General features: G+C 40.6%; 1 protein-coding gene across 1 annotated transcript in view; it reads left to right on the forward strand.

Annotated features, from left to right (window-relative positions):
• nphs1 (NPHS1 adhesion molecule, nephrin) overlaps positions 1-21,348 on the forward strand; it is a 265,377-nt gene that overhangs the window by 168,407 nt on the left and 75,622 nt on the right. Inside the window, exons 14-16 of the mRNA XM_060897686.1 lie at positions 1,507-1,679; positions 11,306-11,446; positions 13,830-13,970. Coding sequence (XP_060753669.1) covers positions 1,507-1,679; positions 11,306-11,446; positions 13,830-13,970 — 455 coding nt within the window. The remainder of the gene's footprint in view (positions 1-1,506; positions 1,680-11,305; positions 11,447-13,829; positions 13,971-21,348) is intronic.

Below are 21,348 nucleotides of genomic sequence, written 5' to 3' on the forward strand. Positions count from 1 at the left end.
TTGTAATGTAACTAATTACTTTAAAATGACAGTAACAAGTAATAAATAATGCAAAACAGTTTTGAAGTAACTTGCCCAACACTGACTATAGGATGTTAAATATCAGTGACCAGGTAAAGAAGGCTTTACTTAGAGAAACCACTAAGGGGCCCAAGGGTATTTGTGAAGGAGTTGGAGGGGGAGAGAGCCACAGCTCAGAAAGGGGGAGTTGTTCACAGGATAACCACTATCTGGAGACTCCATGAAGCTGAACTTTCTGGAAGAATGGTGATTCATATTAAACCGTGGTCAGAGTTTGCGAAAAAAAATTGGTGAGGACTCAGCAATCATGTCTGTGGTACATCCCTGATGTGGGTGGAATACTGAAGTGCGGCAGGCAGGAGATGGTGTTTACACACAACTTTAGTTTTCTACTTTTTCTGCTTTCCAACTTCACTACGTGTGTCTACACACACACACACACACACGTACGTTCTGGTTGGGAGAGCTTCCCTCTCATTGCGCGTACCCTCCTTTTCTACCTTCCATTTTCACTGCAAAACACGACACAACGTTAATTGACAAGAGGTGTACTGACTTTGCCACTTGCCTTCCCTGATGCCGCCCTCCATTCACAAACCAACGCTTGGCCACGCCTCCGCTGCCACAATGTCGCAAAAGGTTCTCCTGTCTGATAAGACCAAAATTCAACACTGCTGCTCATCACGGAGAGAACACCAACCCCACAGTGAAGCATTGTGGTGGTAGCATGATGTTCAATGTTACCATTGTCCTCTTTATTGCTTCTCTGACTAATCACCTCTTTGCTTGGTCACTGACTTTCGATGGATGTCCTTCTCTAGGCAGCATGCTGCTATATTCTTTCTATTTTCTATTAATGGGTTTATTAATGGGGCGGCATGGTGGTGTAGTAGTTAGCACTGTTGCCTCACAGCAAGAAAGTCTGGGTTCGATCCCAGCAGCCAGAGAGGGCCTTTCTGTGCGGAGTTTGCATGCTCTCCCTGTGTCCGCGTGGGTTTCCTCCGGGTGCTCCGGTTTCCCCCACAGTCTAAAGACATGCAGGTTAGGTTAACTGGTGACTCTAAATTGACCGTAGGTGTGAGTGTGAATGGTTGTGTGTGTCTATGTGTCAGCCCTGTGATGACCTGGCGACTTGTCCAGGGTGTACCCCACCTTTCGCCCGTAGTCAGCTAGGATAGGCTCCAGCTTGCCTGCGACCCTGTAGGACAGGATAAGCAAATAGAGATAATGGATGGATGGATGGATGGATGGATGGATGGATGGATGGATGGGTTTATTAATAATGGTCTGTAGGAATTTCAAACTTTGGACCATTTTTTTAAAAATAAATAAGCCCTAAACCTTTCTGTCTCTCTGTTTCTCCATGTTGCACCTTGAATCCCTTTTTTTCTTTGCCTACACCACAATTTTCTCCTTTCCTTCTCTGTTCTTGTTTCTCTCTCTCCTCCTTTACCTTCTTATTCCATCACTTCACTCCCTTGAAAGCCTTTTAGGAAAGCAGAACGCTGCTACGGAGTCGGTGTATGGCGGTATGGCAGTCAACAGCTCTATGGAGCTCCCTCTCTCTTCTGATCTCCACAACAGCAGGATCACCTGTCAGGCCTTCAGTGCTGCCCTCTCAGAGCGGGTCAACACCTTCTACATACTCAACATCCTCTGTGAGTGTGTGTGGGTGTGTGAGAAAGAAAGAAAAGAAAGAAAGAGTATAATCTAAATCTAAAAAACATTATCTCATAAACAAAAGGAATCAATTTTCACAGGTGGTGGTACAGCTTATTGTTTAGTTCTAATTATCTGGCTAACATTTTTTAATAGGGGCGGCACGGTGGTGTAGTCTCCAGCTTGCCTGCGACCCTGTAGAACAGGATAAAGCGGCTAGAGATAATGAGATGAGATGAGACATTTTTTAATATATATATTTGGTGGTACATTTAATTTTATAGAAATGAATTAGTTTGCTTGATATACTGGCATCTCATGATGTAGCTTACAAAATTGAAGGTGAGCTTGAGACAGTTATGCTCAAACTCATTTCCAACTCACCATATTAACAAAACCTGTTAATGTATCAAGGTGCTTAAAACAACGTGATAGATAACACATTTTCATTCCTATTCACTCTTCCATAACAGTAAAATAATGGGTCTTTTATTCCCACATGATGGTATTTAGCTGGATGCTATGGATCACAAACTACTGTGAGACCTGTAAAACATGTGAGACCGGATATGACGTCTAATTCACAAGGTCCATATTGTTGTGAAAAGCCCAAGTTGAGTCATTCACTAGTTAATTAATATGAACAGTATCAGATACCTGATGAGCAATTTTGTCTTTGGCATTCACAGCTAGCATTTTTTTTTTTAATTTCTGTCTCATTCCATTTTTCAGCCATGTCTCCTGACGTTTTCTTTCCTTATTGTTTTGAATTTGCTGTCAGTCACTTTAAAGTGAGGCAGTATAAGAATTCGGATTATGTAGGTGTCAGTAGTTCTGTCACAATATCACTGCATCATCATTTACATCACCAACAGCGACGTCATGACCAATCACAACACGTTAATCCAATAGTTCTAATTCTTTCTGGAGCCGGGGCAAAAGATTATCGTTAATTTTATTTGGTCACCAGGGGGATAGACTGATGTTCCAAATTTACCATTATTCCTACATGACACCATTACAGCATAATAATGGAGCTCCTCGTGTGCACGGAGCAGAGCCCCGTTGATTCATTTATCTTAAGTATGGGCCCCATACTTAAGATAAATGAATCAACCTGATTTTTTTGATGGCTTTGTCTGTACGACATCTGTATGTATGAATGTATGTACGAATGGTGAACGTGTACCACTACAGGAAACTTGTGCTGCTAATCTACTTATAGCTAATATGACCAAACCACCAATTTTCACATCATTATTATTATTATTATTATTATTACATTTTTGTTAAACTAGCGAGAGGAAGATGTATAGATATAAAAAAGTAGGTATATAATGGTGCCTCTGGTAAGTGTACATACCTAAAGTTAGCCTGAGCTGCTAATCTTCTAACAATGCTAATACAAAGCCTGGCACTTCATGTAATAACCGGTTTCACACTTTGTTAATTTTGTACACAAAAGACAGACTAAAAGCAGCACGAGTGACTCGCTCTCTAAAATGAACCTAGGGTTTGTGCTCAACTTCAACATTTTTTTTTTTCCTTAATAGCAGGTAGTACTTTTTAAAATAGTAAAACACGAGGAAGGGATTTAATTCAGACACAGCACACATCTGTCACATCATGTGACTTCATCAATATATAAATTTATGGCCATTTGGTTGATAACTTGTTTATGACATTATTTTTACAGAATCACACACTGAGTGAAGTACACTTCTGAACAGGGCTTTGAACCAGAATTTTTTTCCTATTGGTTCGTTCCGAACAGAAACGAAATTTTAACGTTTCCGGTTTTGGGTTCCACCATTAAATAGACGTTCCCGAACCGGTTAGAACAAAAAAATTTCGTTCCCGGAACGGTTAATTACGTTCCCTGTCAGCTGTTTAACAAATGGCTATAAAGTTATGTCTCTGTCTCATCCAGCTTAAGCCAAATGTAGGCTAATTCTATTACAACCTTCATTAAATAAGACAAGAAATAATTCAAAACAATTATTTCAAATGTTGGCGATTTGGATTCTCAGTATGTCTTCCCATCTACACAAACAGAAAAAGTGCCAAAAATGAAAGAGAATTCGTTTAGTGTGTTATCAAAGGCTAGTCAGGCCCTATAGAGGGCTACCGCATGACGTCACCGCGCCGCGAGATTTTGTTAGGCGCCATATTGGAAGACCAAGTACACATCTATGCAAGTACATACATACATAAAACAAACTACACCTGAAATGTAGCCAGGGCCGGTTCTGCCCTAATCTGGACCCGGGTGCAACATCGCGCAACCCCCTCCCCCCCCCCCCCCCCCCAAAAAAAAAAAAAAAAAAAACACCAGTCTAAATCAGGACAATCATCACATAACTATAACTATAAACATTTTATATCAACTATTTTAACTAAATGGGCTATAATAAATCAGCCTGCAGGCAGCCACGGCGGGCTGCCTCAGAAAAGTAACCATTCAATGACAACTGAAAGCCTGCAGCCACGGCGGGCTGCCTTAAAAAGTAACCATTTGTCCTACCTTAAAACTCGTTTTGCATTTTCTGCCTCCTTTTTTGTATTTTCGACCCTCCTTTTATTTTCTTTCCTTTTCTGAAAACCCGATTTGTGTCCAGACATTTTGTTTTGCTACCAACGAACTAACTCGTCAGGTCTCGTCTCTCGAGCCCGCGATGATTCCCGTGGGAAGGGCAACAATTGATACATTTTTACAAACAGCCAATAGGGAGGTTGCAACGTTCAGGCTCTTCTTTGCTCAGACACTCAGTAATGGAGACGTGATAGTAGTCCACCCTCCCGCTCTCTCCATTCAGTCAGCGAACGTCACACAGGAAGTGAACCCCAGCGGGTCATAGAAACTTGTGCAGGAGAAGAATGGCTTTTTTATTTGTAGTCTACGGAAACTTTGAGGAACGAAATAAAAACCGGTATTAACCGGTTACCATTATTTTTAATAAGCGTTTCTGTTCCGGAACATAAAAAATAATAAAGTTTCTGGTTTCGTTTCTGTTCCATGTGAAATAGAAAAAGTTCCCGGTTTTCGTTTTCGTTCCTTGAACCGGTTCAAAGCCCTGCTTCTGAATGTATGTTATTCTTATTTACTATCGTGATTTGATCGATTTGTACTATAATTGCAGGCATATAACAATTCACCCAATTCATGATTTGATTTGATTCACAATATTTTTGAAAATCTGAAATATAATATTAACAGTTAATAACAAATAGGCCTTTTCTTAATCAACTTATGAACGTTTGTATTACCTCAATTTGCTTCTCTTTAGTGTCAGCCCTGCGATAACCTGGTGACTTGTCCAGGGTGTACCCCGCCTCTCGCCCATAGTCAGCTGGGATAGGCTCCAGCTTGCCTGTGACCCTGTAGAACAGGATAAGTGGCTACAGATAATGGATGGATGGATGCTTCTCTTCAGTTTAATTTTTGGTAGTCTGTAAAAAGAGAACTCTGATTTCTTGTTGAGTCAATCACGCAGCAGCTTTTTCCCATTTTAGACCTTTTTTTGTGCACTTTGGTAACATTAAAGCTGTGTTTCTTCTACCTGTGGTGAAGTCATATGTATTCCTGATATTGTACATTTTTATTGTTAGCTATTGTTATCCTCTGCTGTCTCAACAACACAATTACAGCTAGAAAAAACTAAGAAATTACATTCATGCAAATAATCATGTTTCTTTTTTATTTCATTGATTCAATTATTATAAATTTGTAATGTTGCACAGTATATCATTACATGCCTCCTCATTTGTGATTAATCTGTGATTATTATTATTATAGCAAGGTATAAGTCTGTTTAGTAGGTGTACCAATAGCAACAACTCATATCTGGCAGGTCTTGTGTGTGTGTGTGTGTGTGTGTGTGTGTGTGTGTGTGTGTGTGTGTGTGTGTGTGTGTGAGAGAGAGAGAGAGAGAGAGAGCACCCACCATCACACACACATAACTCGAGTGAACTTTACGGAATCCATAAGCTGGCAAAATCTGCCATAGCTGAGTGAGTAAAGAAATCCAGTATACATTAAACTCAAGTGGAGCTTTCATGAATAAAATGTTATTGCTTGTCTCAAGGTATGCAGATGGGGAGAGAGAGAGAGAGAGAGAGAGAGAGAGTTTATAGCGCTTATAGGCTAATAAATATCTATGCACTGTTTTGACAGTGATGCCATGATAATACCAGTACAGCAGCACCTTTTTAAAGCAAAGTTCAGTGAAATATGAAATGCACACCACACACATCATCTTCTGAGCTAGCTGTAACTGTAAACATGATCACAGAACACAATCTGTGGTTTACATTACAACAGGAACTAATGTCAGAGCTGTTGTTAGAAACCCAATACCTTTTGAACCAAGAGTTCAGCAGTGCTGTAGTATAGTGAAAGTATTAGATGTTGCAGAGATGAGTCCATCAATAGATAATACTAGTCACTGCCAGTGTGAGGATGTTGATTAGTCATGGTGGTGGGAAAAATCAAGAGCCAGATGGTAAGGAATGTGGCTTCGTTAGTCTAGTTCGGTTCCCCAGTCAACTGCAAGACTGCACTGGATAATGTCTTTCATTTTCTTTTGCTTTAATGGATAATAAACATTTTGATATCACTTGGCATAAAGTGAGGAGGTGTGTCCAAGATGCTGCTTTTTTAATACCACTCCCACCAACCCTCTATGAATTTCCTCTTGCACGTATTCTTGTTGTCCTTTAACCCCTTCAGACATAACGTGTACAGTTGTACACATGAAGTTCCATACCATGATGTTCCATAGCATTTTTCCTTGCGTCCGAAGGGGTTAAAGTTAAATAAAAATAAATAAAGCACTTCCTCTGTGACAGAATGAATTCTGTTGTTATAAGTGTAACATTTACAGTACCACTCAAAAGTTTGGACACACCTTCTAATGACATTTTTTCTTTATTTTTATTAATTAAGACATGTCATATCTTAAAGTAATGATGATGTCATTTGTCTTTACTTAGTTGAGTGGTTCTTGACATAAAATGGATTATTACAGTTGTCAAATAAGGCTATTTACTGTATTTTTTAATTATTATTTACTATTTACTGTTTGATGGTCTCAAATGCATTAGAAAGGCAAGTCAAAAAGCCAAAGTCCTTCCTGTGCCAGGATTTGGTATTCCCAGGTAGTCTCCTATCCAAGTACTAACCAGACCCTTAAGGCACACTGGGCAGCACAAATCTCCATTTCTATAGCCCTCAGCCTCATTACATATTACGTAGCTAAGGTTACAGTGTGGGGCTAGTCCTCTGGTAACCATGAGAGTTTGACTCCATACTCACATCTGTATTGCAGTGTGCCTCACTAGATGGCAGTAAGTACCATTATGATGATGGTCATTGGTATGACCCAAAAGTGAGTAGAACTCACGATCTCCCAGTCAAGAGGTGGACACACTAAACAATAGGCCAGCTCACAGCAGATAAGCAAGAAATTGCACTAATTAACTTTTGATGACGCACACCTGTTAATTGAAATGCATTCCAGGTGACAACCTCATGAAATGGGTTAAGATAATGCCAATAGTGTGCAAAAAGTGTCATCAAGGTAAATAGTGGCTACTTTGAAAAATCTCAAATCCATCCATCAATTATCTGTAACCGTTTATCCTGTCCAGGGTTGCAGGCAAGCTGGAGCCTATCCCCGCTGAATATGGGTGAGAGGCGGGTTACACCCTGGACAAGTCACCAGATCATCGCAGGGCTGACAAATAGAGACAAATGACCTTTCACACTCACATTCACACCTATGGTCAATTTAGAGCCACCAATTAACCTAACCTGCATGTTTTTGGACTGTGGGGGAAACTGGAGCACCCGGAGGAAACCCACACAGACATGGGGAGAACATGCAAACTCCACACAGAAAGGCCCTGATCGGTTGCTGGGCTCGAACCCAGAACCTTTTTTCTGTGAGGTGACAGTGCGAACCACTACACCACCGTGCCGCCCAGAATCTAAAATATGAAGCATATATATATATATATATATATATATATATATATATATATATATATATATATATATATATATATATGCTTCATATTTTAGATTCTGGGCGGCACGGTGGTGTAGTGGTTCACACTGTCACCTCACAGAAAATACTCACTTATTGTCATGCAAAAGTTTGGGCACCCTTACTGAAAATGTCTGTTACTGTGACTAGTTAGTGAGCAGAAGATGAACTGATCACCAAACGGTATAAAGGTAAAGACGACACATTTCTTTTCAGCATTTTCTGCAAGATTTGTGTATTATTTTTGTTTTGTACAATTGGAGAGTGAAAAAAAAAGGAACACCATGCGAAAGTTTGGGCACCCCAATAACGTACATTTGAGTTCTCAGATAACTTTTACCAAGGTTCCAGACCTTAATTAGCTTATTGAGCTGTGGCTTTTTCAAATTCTTTGTTAGGAAAGGTCAGATGATGCAGATTTCAAAGCTGTATAAATTCTCTGACTCCTCATACTTGTCCCTTAAATCAACAGCCATGGGATCCTCTAAGCAACTCCCTCGCGTTCTAATTGATTATTGATGCTCACAAAGCAGGAGAAGGCTACAAGAACGTCGCCAAGTGTTTTCAGGTAGCCGTTTCCTCAGATTGTAATGTTATTAAGAAATGGCAGTTCACCAAAACAGTGGAGATCAAGGTGAGGTCTGGAAGATGAAGAAAACTTTCTGAAAGAACTGCTCATTGGATTGATAGAAAGGCAAAAAAAAAACCCTGTTTGACTGCAGAAGACTTTCAGAAGGATTTAACAGACCCTGGAGTGGTGGTGCACTGTTCTACTATGCAGTGACACCTGAACAAATATGACCTTCATGGAAGAGTCATCAGAAGAAAACTGTTTCTGCATCCTAGCCACAAAATTCAGCATCTGAAGTTTGCAAATGGACATCTAAACAAGCCTGATGCATTTTGTAACAAGTCCTGTGACCTGATGAAATCAAAATAGAACTTTTTGGCCACAATGTGCAAAGGTATGTTTGGAGAAAAAAAGGGTGCCAAATTCCAGGAAAAGAACACCTCTCCAACTATGAAGCATGGGTATGGATCGATCATGCTTTGGGGTTGTGTTGCAGCCAGTGGCACAGGGCACATTTCATTGGTCGAGGGAAGCATGGATTCAAATAAATACCAGCAAATTCTGGAAGCAAACATCACACCATCTGTAAAAAAAGTTGAAGTTAAAAATATGATGGGTCCTACAGTAAGACGATGATTCAAAACACACCTCAAAATCTACAACGGAATACCTCAAGAGGCACAAGCTGAAGGTTTTGCCATGGCCCTCACAGTCCCCTGACCTAAACATCATTGAAAATCTGTGGATAGATCTCAAAAGAGCAGTGCATGCAAGACAGCCCAAGAAACTTGTAGAACTGGAAGCCTTTTGAAAGGAAGAATGTGCGAAAATCCCCCAGGTAAGAACTGAAAGATTATTAGCTGGCTACAAAAAGTGTTTACAAGCTGTGATACTTGCCAAAGGGTGTGTTACTAGGTACTAACCATGCAGGGTGCCCAAACTTTTGCTTCGGGCCCTTTTCCTTTTTTGTCATTTTGAAAATGTCTCATCTCATCATCTCATCTCATTATCTCTAGCCGCTTTATCCTTCTACAGGGTCGCAGGCAAGCTGTAGCCTATCCCAGCTGACTACGGGCGAAAGGCGGGGTACACCCTGGACAAGTCACCAGGTCATCACAGGGCTGACACATAGACACAGACAACCATTCACACTCACATTCGCACCTACGGTCAATTTAGAGTCACCAGTTAACCTAACCTGCATGTCTTTGGACTGTGGGGGAAACCGGAGCACCCGGAGGAAACCCACGCGGACACGGGGAGAACATGCAAACTCCGCACAGAAAGGCCCTCACTGACCATGGGGCTCAAACCGGACCTTCTTGCTGTGAGGCGACAAGGCTAACCACTACACCACCGTGCCGCCCATTTTGAAAATGTAAAAGATGAAAATAAAAAAAATTGTTTTTGCTTCAAACATAAAGGGAATGAGTCATCTTTAACTTTATGCCTTTTGGGGATAATTTCATCTTCAACTTGCTTAACAGCAATTTTGACTAGGGGTGCCCAAACTTTTGCATACCACTGTGTGTATATATATATATATATATATATATATATATATATATATATATATATATATATCTTTTTTAAAAATTTACTACATAATCTCATATCTGTCCCATATGTCATTTCATAGTTTTGCTGTCTTCAGTATTGTTCTACAATGTAGAAAATACAAAAAAAAAAAAACATCAATGGGTAGGCGTGTCCAAACTTTTGACTGGTACTGGTACTGTGCTTAAAACATATAATATTGCAGGTGTACTTTTTTCTCATTAAAAAAAGCAGTCCGTCAGTTGAAGTTGATAAAATGACATTAGTGTGTTGTAAAATTTCTTATTTGTACTTTGTACTCATGTAAATGAGAGACAGACAGAGAGAGAGAGAGAGAGAGAGAGAGGGAGAGAGAGAGAGAGAGCAGATCAAAGACTTATCATTTTTGAAGTTCACAGATCAATGTGTGCTATATTTATAGTGACATGAATTTCTCAGACGGGTGCATTTATCCAAAGATACTTAGAAGTGATGCAGAGAATAATCCAGCTGTTATATGAATTGTGAGTGATACAAGCTCTATAAAACTGATTTTTCACAATTTCTCACGCGCATGTGCGCACGCACACGCACACACACATACAGCATATGAGTCAGTGAGTGTATGAATGAGTGTATGAGTGTTTTTGAATATTTGGCTAAATGAGTCATGAGTCTGTAAGTGAGTGAATGATTGAGATAGTGAATGAGTGTGTGGGTTAATGAATGAGTGAGTGAGTGTCTGTGTGAGTGTGAGCAAGTGAACAGGTGAGTGAATGTGTGTGTGTGAGTGATTAAGGAAGTTAATGTATGAGAGAATAAGTGTATGAGTGAGAAAGTGTTTGAATGAATGAGTGAGTCAGTCATGAACCATGTCCATGAAGCCAATAATCAATGGTTAATGTTAACATTAATAAGCTATGTGCTTCAGCACAAATACAATTTATGTAATGACAACACAGTTATTCACTGATGATTCATGAATGATTCACTGATGAACCAAACAAGTCACATAATGAACATGCAAATAAATATTAATTTGGGTGAGTACAAATAAGTCTACAACGACCATCATAAAGAAATTAAGCCTTAAATAATGTGTTTGTGATACAGAAAGACAACAGTGGGTCCTGATATTCATTCACTGAGAACTGAGCTACTAGTCTAATTCTCAACATTCACTTACACGCTGTGATTTAATTTGTGCTAAATGATGTGGAGTTATTTATAAGTCAAAGATGGTTGGAAAAATAATCTGTAAATGCAGGTGTATTTAATTGACACTAAAACATAATTTAACACTTTCTACTGCTACTTAGTTTGTTACTTTGCTAACATTACTGATCATGTAGTAATGCTGACTGCTTAGCTGATTGTTCATTAATGATAATATAATAAAAAGTGAAATTAAACTTTGAACATTTTTAAAAGAGATAAATAGCAAACGTGTGTGTGTGTGTGTGTGCGCCAGTCCCTCCTGAGTTTGCAGAAGACCAGCCAAACCTAGTGGAGGTGATAGAGGATGACGTCGCCACACTTCCTGTTAAGGTCTCAGCCAATCCAGATGATATCTCATGCGAGTGGATCATCCAGGGCGAGAAAGTGCTTAGAGGTAATGGGCATTTTAAGAACTCAGTGCAAGCTGCCTCGCATTTGTTCTGTCATAACGTGCCATATGTGCACTGAATGAAACATTGTCAGCTTGTGTGCCAGATGTGCTCCTGCCTGGAGTGTTAATGCATGCAGGTTAAATGAAGATGACTGTCACACTGAATGAGACATGGCATGTGCTGAATTAATGACAACTATTTTTCATCACATTGTGCTTGTCTGTATGTGTAGGTGTGTTACAAGCTGTGCTTCATGATATACTGTAAATCTGAGTAACCTTGATTATTTTCCTGCACCTGGTCCATACATAGCAGCATCCTAAAGATAATAATTAATTAGGATTACATCATTTAAAATCAAGACCACATCTCAATTGTTGGCAGAATTCTTCTAGGAAACTGAAATCTATCGAAATAGCCTGTTCACACATTTCACTCAAGCAGCAGCAGCACATGTTCACTGCAAACACAGAGTTAATTGTTTTCTTCTAACACATTATTTTTACTCAGTTGGTATAGTTTTTACCCATTACCACCTCCATTGCTTTTTGTCAACAAGAACAACAACAACAAAAAAAAAAAAACACACACTTTTATTAATAAAGATTAAAGGAACTTCAGGAAACTAAAAGTATTAATTTTCATGCCAGATGAAAGACAATACTTTTTTTTTGCTAATGTCAAGTTTATTTGTATAGCGCTTTTAACAATAAACATTGTCACAAAGCAGCTTTACAGAATTTGAACGACTTAAAACATGAGCTAATTTTATCCCTAATCTATTCCCAATGAGCAAGCCTGTGGCAACAGTGGCAAGGAAAAACTCCCTCAGACGACATGAAGAAGAAACCTCGAGAGGAACCAGACTCAAAAGGGAACCCATCCTCATTTGAGCAACAACAGACAACATGACTATAACATTAACAGTTTTAACATGAAGTCAGTTTCATTGATGTTATAAACTCTTCATTGATGGAAACTTGAGTGCAAAACTGTTCATGACAACTGCAGTCCTAAAGTTAGCAAGTCAACTGTAGTCCTCAGCCATAAAAGCATTACTGTAAGTGTGCAGAGCGTCTTCCAAAGTGTGACTTTCAACTGTCCACATGGGGCCGTCCTCCACAGGAGCGATGTGATGAGACTCCAACCAGACACAGGGCACCAGGATGGATCAGGCAGGTCCGAGGAGCAGAAGTCAGCGTCTCGATCCCAGGACCGACATGCAACTCAGAGGGACAGATTTTTTTTTTTTTGGGGGGGGGAGAGAGAGAGAGAGAGAGAGAGAGAGAACACAGGTTGTTAGGTATGCCCAATGTCACCTGAATAAGGAACAGTATACATATTGCACTGAGTACAAGCAAGGAATCCGGCAACTAACTATGACAGCATAACTAAAAGGAGAGAGCCAGAAGGCAACACAGACATGAGGGAGCCTCGGGACATAAAGCAGCCAGCCACTACACCGTCAACAAACTCGAGTGAGCTAATGGACTTAGTCTTCTGAACTTCACTATACACCGATCAACCATAACATTAAAACCACTGACAGGGGAAGTGAATAACATTGATTATCTCATTACAGTGGCACCTGTCAACAGGTGGGATATATTAGTCAGCAAGAGAACAGTCAGTTCATGAAATTGATCTGTTGGAAGCAGGAAAAAATTGGCAAGTATAAGGATCTGAGCAACTTTGGCAAGGACCAAATTGTGATGGCTAGATGACTGGGTCTGTCTGTCTGTCTGTTGCTATCCTCACAGTTGAGGGTCAGCAATCCAGGAAGCTGTTAACTAGCTTCCCTGAATACTCTTGGGTGATTATAGCACCAGAGGGACTCAAACCCTCATCTGGTGGTGGGTACACATACACACCTTTGGGCAATTTAGAGTAGCCAATCAATCTAATCCACATGTCTTTGGACTGTGGGGGAAACCGGAGCACCCAGAGGAAACCCATGCAGACACGGGGAGAACATGCAAACTCCACATAGAAAGGCCCCTGTCGGCCACTGGGCTTGAACCCAGAACCTTCTTGCTGTGAGGCGATAGTGCTAACCACTACACCACCATGCCACCTGACTGGGTCTGAGCATCTCCAAAATGGCACATCTTGTGGGGTGTTCCCAGTATGAAGTGGTTAGTACCTACCAAAAGTGGTCCAAGGAAGGACAACCAGTGAATCAGCGACAGGGTCATGGCTCTTTGATTTGTATGGGGCACGAAGGCTAGCCCATGTGTTCCAATCCCACAGAAGAGCTACTGTTGCACAAACTGGTGAAAAAGTTAATGCTGGCTAAAATAGAAAGGTGTCAGCTGATCGGTGTGTGTGTGTGTGTGTGTGTGTGTGTGTGTGTGTGTGTGTGTGTGTGTGTGTGTGTGTGAACAGATCGGGATCATCGTTACCATTTCCCTGAAGACTGGAATCTGGAGATTTGGAATGTGACCAGGCATGATGCGGGTGTGTACATAGTGGAGTGTTCCAGTGCAGAAGGAAAGAACAGAACCAGTGTCAAACTGGATGTCCATTGTAAGACACTTTCATAGAACCACTGCACACTTTAAACAATATATGTGTGATCACCTGGGAAAACAGTTCACATGGTGAAATTTTCTACGATTGTATATTATTCTGAAAACTACAGACTGAAACATGTTTCTCTTTGGCATCTATCTGAACCACACGTTATATCATTTTAAAGTCTGGCTAAAAAGGGACAAAAGGCAGAAAATGGCATTGAACATTTTCATTCCTACTGTGGCAACGGAGCTTAGTGGACATTTTGACATTTGATACTTGATTACAAACTGAATTGATTAGGCTTATGCCTTATCCAAATTCCTCAGGAGTATAGCAATCCAACAATTCCATCTTTTCTTAAATTATTGTAAAATGGAATGTAAAGAAAATATCTAAAATGTTTTATTGATATGTTTAATGATGTGTCAGTCAAATTCTGGACAGTATAACCAGTTTATTCTTCCTCTTCTTCTTCCTAATACTACTATTATTATTTTTTTAATTATCCAAACATCTTATCCACCATATTTGCTCAAATATAACATTAGGTAAATGAGACATTTGCTACTTTAACCAGTAGCCACAGTTGCATGCATTATGTCAGCGTTTATGCATTATTGTGCAATAGTAAATAACAAATTTTAAGTTTAATGACTTTCTTTGCTTGTAAACCATGAGGCCTTTGAAATCGAGACATGATAAATTATTGAATTCACTTCAATGTTTAATGCTAGCTGAAATATTTCACAGTTTTGATGAGTACTCTTAGGGAATAAAGTGCAAAGTTTAAGACATTTTTATGAGGTAGTTTTACCACCAAATGTGTTAAACTCCTTATCCAACAAGATCTTTACAGGAAGATAGCCTGGACATGGATAAACCTCATTGGTTTGTCACCTCATTTTGGTGAAATATATTTTTGGTTTCTTAAATTTGAGGTCAAAGTATGTTAGAATTATTGAAACCTGAAAATTTTCTCAAGCAAACAAACAAACAAAAAAAACCCTGTCTTTTTTATTAGTTTGCCAGAATTCACCCAGAGTTATGGGTTTACCCAGACAACCACCCATATGCATTTACAGAATTTGAAACCTAGACCTTATGAAAGATAAGGATATTCCCACAACTATTTATCTTCATGTCAGCATTATGTAAATGGAAGACAGTGTTACTGTATAAAATGAATTGCATCATTGTCATTGATGAAACAAGATTATTGTCTCTGTAATGTTAGTGGGAGACACAACATAGGAAACAGGAGATGAAAGGCCCATTACTTCTAAAGCTCACACATCAGCAGCAACATGTTTTATGTCTACATTTATATTTATTCAATTGGCAGAAGCTTTTATCCAAAGCGACTCAGATGCACAGAAGAATCCGAACTAAGTACAAAGCTGTTGAATGAGTTCTGCAAGGTATTATCAAAACAGTACATGAAACTTGGAAAAATGATGAAATCAAGTCTTGTTTAGATATAATACTTTGAAGTTTTTACTAACATTTAAAGGCATGAATGGGAGCCAAAAGAATGCACTGTGATAGATTAAGGGTCACAAAGATGGCAGTGAAACCAACAAAGGCATTAAATGTTTGAATTAAAATTGTTCCTTTGTTTACTAAGTTGTTTACATCAGCCCAGTCTGAGCTTTACCTGGAGGAAATTATATGGTACTTTGTAGCAGAGTATGATTTGTACATTTAAAACATATACAAAAGAACAATATTTCAATCAGCTTGCTGTAACAGCATGCACAGAACATTACCATTTAAAGTCCATTGAGTGTAGATTATTGTCGCTTGGTCTGTTTCATTTTCTTGTAGATAGGCCAAAATATAAAAGGATGAACAGTCATTCAGATGCATTCAATTTTAATATATTTTTTAGATTTAACAAACAAAGTAACAAACAAATATTTACCTTGGCTTCCAAAGAAATTAAAAACATCACCCATAATTTTAATACTAATTATAATTGGACATTGATTTAAACACTATTCTTGGTTTCACATTTGATATTACAAATGATTTGTAAAAGGATTATTTAGAAACTCTACTGTTATGTTTCATACTTTGCACTGTGTTTACCACCCATTCCACTATTGTTTTCATGTTTTTGTTTATTCTATTGAAATCTATTTTCCAGTTAATAATAGACAATACAATTATTTTTTTTTAACAAGGAAGTGGGGCTCATAAGGGAAAAGTTTGAATTCATCTACTATAGTCCTATCATCTGGCTGGTAGAGTTGCATTTCTTGCTTGAGTAATGGACTGGATGCACCTGCCTGCTAAATTTGCATTATGAGCCATATAGTTTTGACCCCCATCTTGCTTTAGGCCAATAATAATAATAATAATAATAAATAAATAAATGTGGGCGGCACGGTGGTGTAGTGGTTAGCGCTGTCGCCTCACAGCAAGAAGGTCCTGGGTTCGAGCCCCGGGGCCGGCGAGGGCCTTTCTGTGTGGAGTTTGCATGTTCTCCCTGTGTCCGCGTGGGTTTCCTCCGGGTGCTCCGGTTTCCCCCACAGTCCAAAGACATGCAGGTTAGGTTAACTGGTGACTCTAAATTGACCGTAGGTGTGAATGTGAGTGTGAATGGTTGTCTGTGTCTATTGCCGCTTTTCCACTACAAACGCGGCTGAGTCGGGCTAAGCCGTGCCGTGCTGAGTGGGGCTGTTGGAGTTGCATTTCGACTACAACCGCGCTGAACCGTGCTGGCTGGAAGTAGGTGGACGTCACGTGATGTCGTTAGGCAGCGCAAACAGTGACATCAGTGAGCTTTTAAGCGGTAGTCTCACGACCCGAATAGTAAACAATAAACATGGAGGACATGGAGTCGTTAGTGTTGCTGGTCTTGGTGCTGTGGCTTGTTGTCACCGACAACGCGGACAGATACTGGCAAGAGCATATAGATGAGGCGAGGTGCATAAGGCTTCAGAAATTCTTGTAATTCGTAATTCTTCTCCTTCCGGGTTTACGGTGTTTACAGATCCCAGCGCGCTCGCGGGGCGTGTGTGGGCATGTGAGGACACTCCTCCTCACCAATCAGTGCACAGGGGAGTGTCTGCTCATGCCCCCAGCCTCACTCGGCTCGCTTCGGCTCGCTTCAGCCCCACTCCAAAACGGTGCGAGTTTTAGGGGCTAAGCAGGGCTGAAGCGAGCTGAGTCATGCTGGTTTTTGGTAGTCGAAACGCGAGCCGTGTCGGGCTGAAGTGAGCTGAAGCGAGCTGAAGTGAGCTGAAAAAGGGTAGTGGAAAAGGGCCATATGTGTCAGCCCTGTGATGACCTGGCGACTTGTCCAGGGTGTACCCCGCCTTTCGCCCGTAGTCAGCTGGGATAGGCTCCAGCTTGCCTGCGACCCTGTAGAAGGATAAAGCGGCTAGAGATAATGAGATGAGATGAGAATAAATAAATGTGTGTGTGTGTGTGTGTGTGTGTGTGTGTGTGTGTAAAACAAAACAGTTGAGTTTACAAGCATTAGTACATGGACCCCTGTTTTCTGTTTGTGATGTATTTGTGCAATGCATTTTGTGGAGAATAGCACACAGTCCTTTCTAATGGTGGCAATTAACAATTAGTCTAGAGCCGCTCCCAAGTACCATTAGTTCCTGCAAATGCTACTCACAGGCACTTAGACTGTATCAGAAACATCCAATTAAAAACTTTAATGGCCAATGAATTATTTCAGTTTTCTGGTGCAGGTTTGGATAAGTTTATTGTGACTGGTTGTTTAAAAAGAATAAGGCACAAACCTCGGTATTGACCGATTAAAACATGTGTAAAATAAATGTAGGAACACAAGACTGAGTATAAATATTACTAGTCACAAAAGATTAAGTCAAGCTACAAAATATACTGACATGCACCAAATTAAACCTTGTAGAGATCATTAGGGTGATGCAACTCAATAGAACATCGGACTTATTTGTTTTCTCTACTTGTGTCCTGGGCATCTATGAATTAAAAACTAATAACCTGAATACAAAATCTGCTTGTGCTAGGCAGTCAGGCTGCTGATTTGTCCTCCTTGTATTTGTACGAGTGTCAATAAAACATGATGGATGAAGCTGAACAACTGAAATTGCCCAAGATGTAATTACAACACATAAAAATAAAGAACTGACACAAAGCAGCAGGACAGACAATAAGTAGGATATATGTTTAACCCATGAGTGTCAATTCTGTATATTCAACAGTTATAATATTTGACATACATTATGATTTTAAGTGAAGGCCACAGTATATAGAAAATGGAAGTGTTGGATTTGAACATGTGTCTATGTCTATAATGTTTGTGATGCAAATCAAATATTCATCTAGCATGAATTGGTCAACGATTGTTACTTTGCTAATAAATAATAGCAGAATATATTTATTTAATTTATTTCTCAGAAAGAGTGCTTATGCAAACATATTTTCTTACTGCATTTCAGAGACATATTTATTCTTGTTGCCAGTGCATCGTTTGATATATAGGCGAGTAGATTGTCCAGATAACTGAAGAAATTGGCAGGAAAGTTGCTTGTCCAGCCATTTTTTTAAACACTCATAATTATTGCATTTGCTTGTTGGAACTTCATTTAAAATATCACACAAAATTGTGTGCATTAGTCAGACACCATAGGCTATACAGTAAGGTTTTTTCTTTTTGTTTGTTTGTTTGTTACCATTTTGTTCTTGGGTAAAATTCAGAAGGATTCTGCCTCAAGGACTGAATTAAATACTATTGTTATACAAATATCCTTTGTCTCTGCAGAGACATACAGTAGAGTATAGAACGCTGACAATTCCAACAGTCATCCAAGAACAGTCATCCAAAATTTGTCTGCAAAGTAAAAGTATTTATCCATACTTGGAATTACTCACATAATAGCCTTATTTTATTTCTTTATTTTTAAAATAATACATTTTAATTTGAAACTGGGATCTCATCTCATCTCATCTCATTATCTCTAGCCGCTTTATCCTGTTCTACAGGGTTGCAGGCAAGCTGGAGCCTATCCCAGCTGACTACGGGCGAAAGGCGGGGTACACCCTGGACAAGTCGCCAGGTCATCACAGGGCTGACACATAGACACAGACAACCATTCACACTCACATTCACACCTACGGTCAATTTAGAGTCACCAGTTAACCTAACCTGCATGTCTTTGGACTGTGGGGGAAACCGGAGCACCCGGAGGAAACCCACGCGGACACGGGGAGAACATGCAAACTCCACACAGAAGGGCCCTTGCCGGACCCGGGGGAAACTGGGATCTGTTTTTAGTTATTTTCTTATTTTATAAGTATTGCAAATGAAATGAAAAGAAAGTATACATTAGTGACTGGCTGGGCTAGTAATACAAAATTGGAGGCTATTGATATGATTGGATGTTGCATACTGTTTATGTGTATATATGTGTATATAAAGTATTATCAAGATAATCAAATGTAATATTGCACAAAAATGGAATTAAATCAGTAGGTGGGCAAAGGAAGAAAACATTTCTTATATCACTTGAGATTTCAAACATCTAGTCTGTATGTAACTGTAAGAAGAGAAAGTCTTTTTTCATGGAATTGATTGACAGTACTGTAGTGCCCTCTAGATTCAGGACATGACACAGACACAGGGACAAAGGTGTGTGATGTAGTGTTAAAAAAAAAAAAAAAGGTTATTTTCTTTTTGTTTGTTTTATGGAGTGAGCCAGCTGGTGTAGGGAGTAAGGTTCAAAGTGGAGGAGGCATGGTGAAGGGTCCCAGGTGTGGAGAATGGTAAGCTCTTCTTAGAGGTGCATGGGAGCAGCTTTGTAATTTTCCTAGTGGGGGAGGGCATCATCCAAATTAATATCTGCTGACAGAGAACGCAACAAGTCTGATATAGCATTTGGGAGGACGTACAGTGGTGCTTGAAAGTTTGTGAAGCCTTTAGGATTTTCTATATTTCTGCATAAATATGACCTAAAACATCATCAGATTTTCACACAAGTCCTATGTAGAATTATACCAGGTGGGTGGAGCACAGAAGCACGGCAGGCCAGAACTGAGTTCTCAATAACTCTTTTATTTTAGCTTTTCAGCTTTTATATTCAGTCATATATATATATATATATATATATATATATATATATATATATATATACACACACACACACACACACGTGTTCTGGTCGGGAGAGCTCCCTTCCTCTGCGCTCCCTCTCCTCTTAGAGGGCGTGGTCACTGGGGAAGACACACAAACACAGGTTAATTCCCGTCAGGTGCAGTGATTCTGCCACTTACCTTCCCTGACTCCGCCCTCCCTTCACAGACCGACGCTTGACCACGCCCCTGCTGCCACATACCCCCACCGCCCGACTCAGGCCGGGCAGCCGTCCGGCCTGCAGCCGACCCCCCTCGACGGGAGAGAAAGTCTGCCACGACCATCTGCGCCCCCGGCCTGTGGACCACCTCAAACTTTAACGGCTGGAGCGCCAGATACCAAGGGGTGATCTGCACATTGGCATCCTTCATGCGGTGGAGCCACTGGAAGGGCGCCTGGTCCGACCAGAGGGTGAAAGGGTGCCCCAGCAGGTAGTAGCAGAGGGCGAGGACCACCCACTTGATGGCAAGGCATTCCTTCTCTATGGTGCTGTACCTGCCCTCACGCACTGACAGTTTGCAGCTGATGTACAGAACTGGACGGTCCTCCCCCTCCACTTCCTGGGACAGCCTCTGTCTGCAAAACAAAGGGGAGAGAAAGGTCAGGGGAGTGTAATAGTGGCCCCCCACACAGTGCAGCCTTTACCTTAGAGAAAGCCCGCTGGCATTGCTCCGTCCACTGGACTGTATCTGGTGCTCCCTTTTTAGTGAGATCAGTCAGCGGGCTGGTGACATCTGAATAATTAGGTATAAACCTACGATAGTAGCCAGCCAGCCCCAGGAACTGTCTCACCCCCTTTTTGGTCTTGGGCCTCGGGCAGGCCGCAATCGCTGCTGTCTTATTGATTTGGGGACGCACCTGCCCATTGCCCAAGTGGAAGCCCAGATACTGTACTTCCACCCACCCAATCGCATACTTCTTCGGGTTGGCTGTGAGCCCCGCTTGCCTCAGCGACCTAAGGACGGCCCTCAGGTGTTCTAGGTGCCGCGGCTAGTCATTACTATAAATGATAATGTCGTCCAGGTATGCAGCCGCATAGGTGGCGTGCGGGCGGAGGACCCTATCCATAAGCCACTGGAATGTAGCAGGCGCTCCAAACAGCCCAAAAGGAAGTGTGACGAACTGGTGTAAGCCAAACGGTGTGGAAAAGGCCATTTTCTCTCGGGATAGTGGAGTCAAGTGGATCTGCCAATATCCCTTTGTCAAATCCAGTGTTGAATAAAAGCGAGCCGTGCCTAGTCAATCGAGCAACTCGTC

This window comes from Neoarius graeffei, chromosome 17, assembly GCF_027579695.1.
Source record: "Neoarius graeffei isolate fNeoGra1 chromosome 17, fNeoGra1.pri, whole genome shotgun sequence".
In the NCBI taxonomy this organism is placed as follows: domain Eukaryota; kingdom Metazoa; phylum Chordata; class Actinopteri; order Siluriformes; family Ariidae; genus Neoarius; species Neoarius graeffei.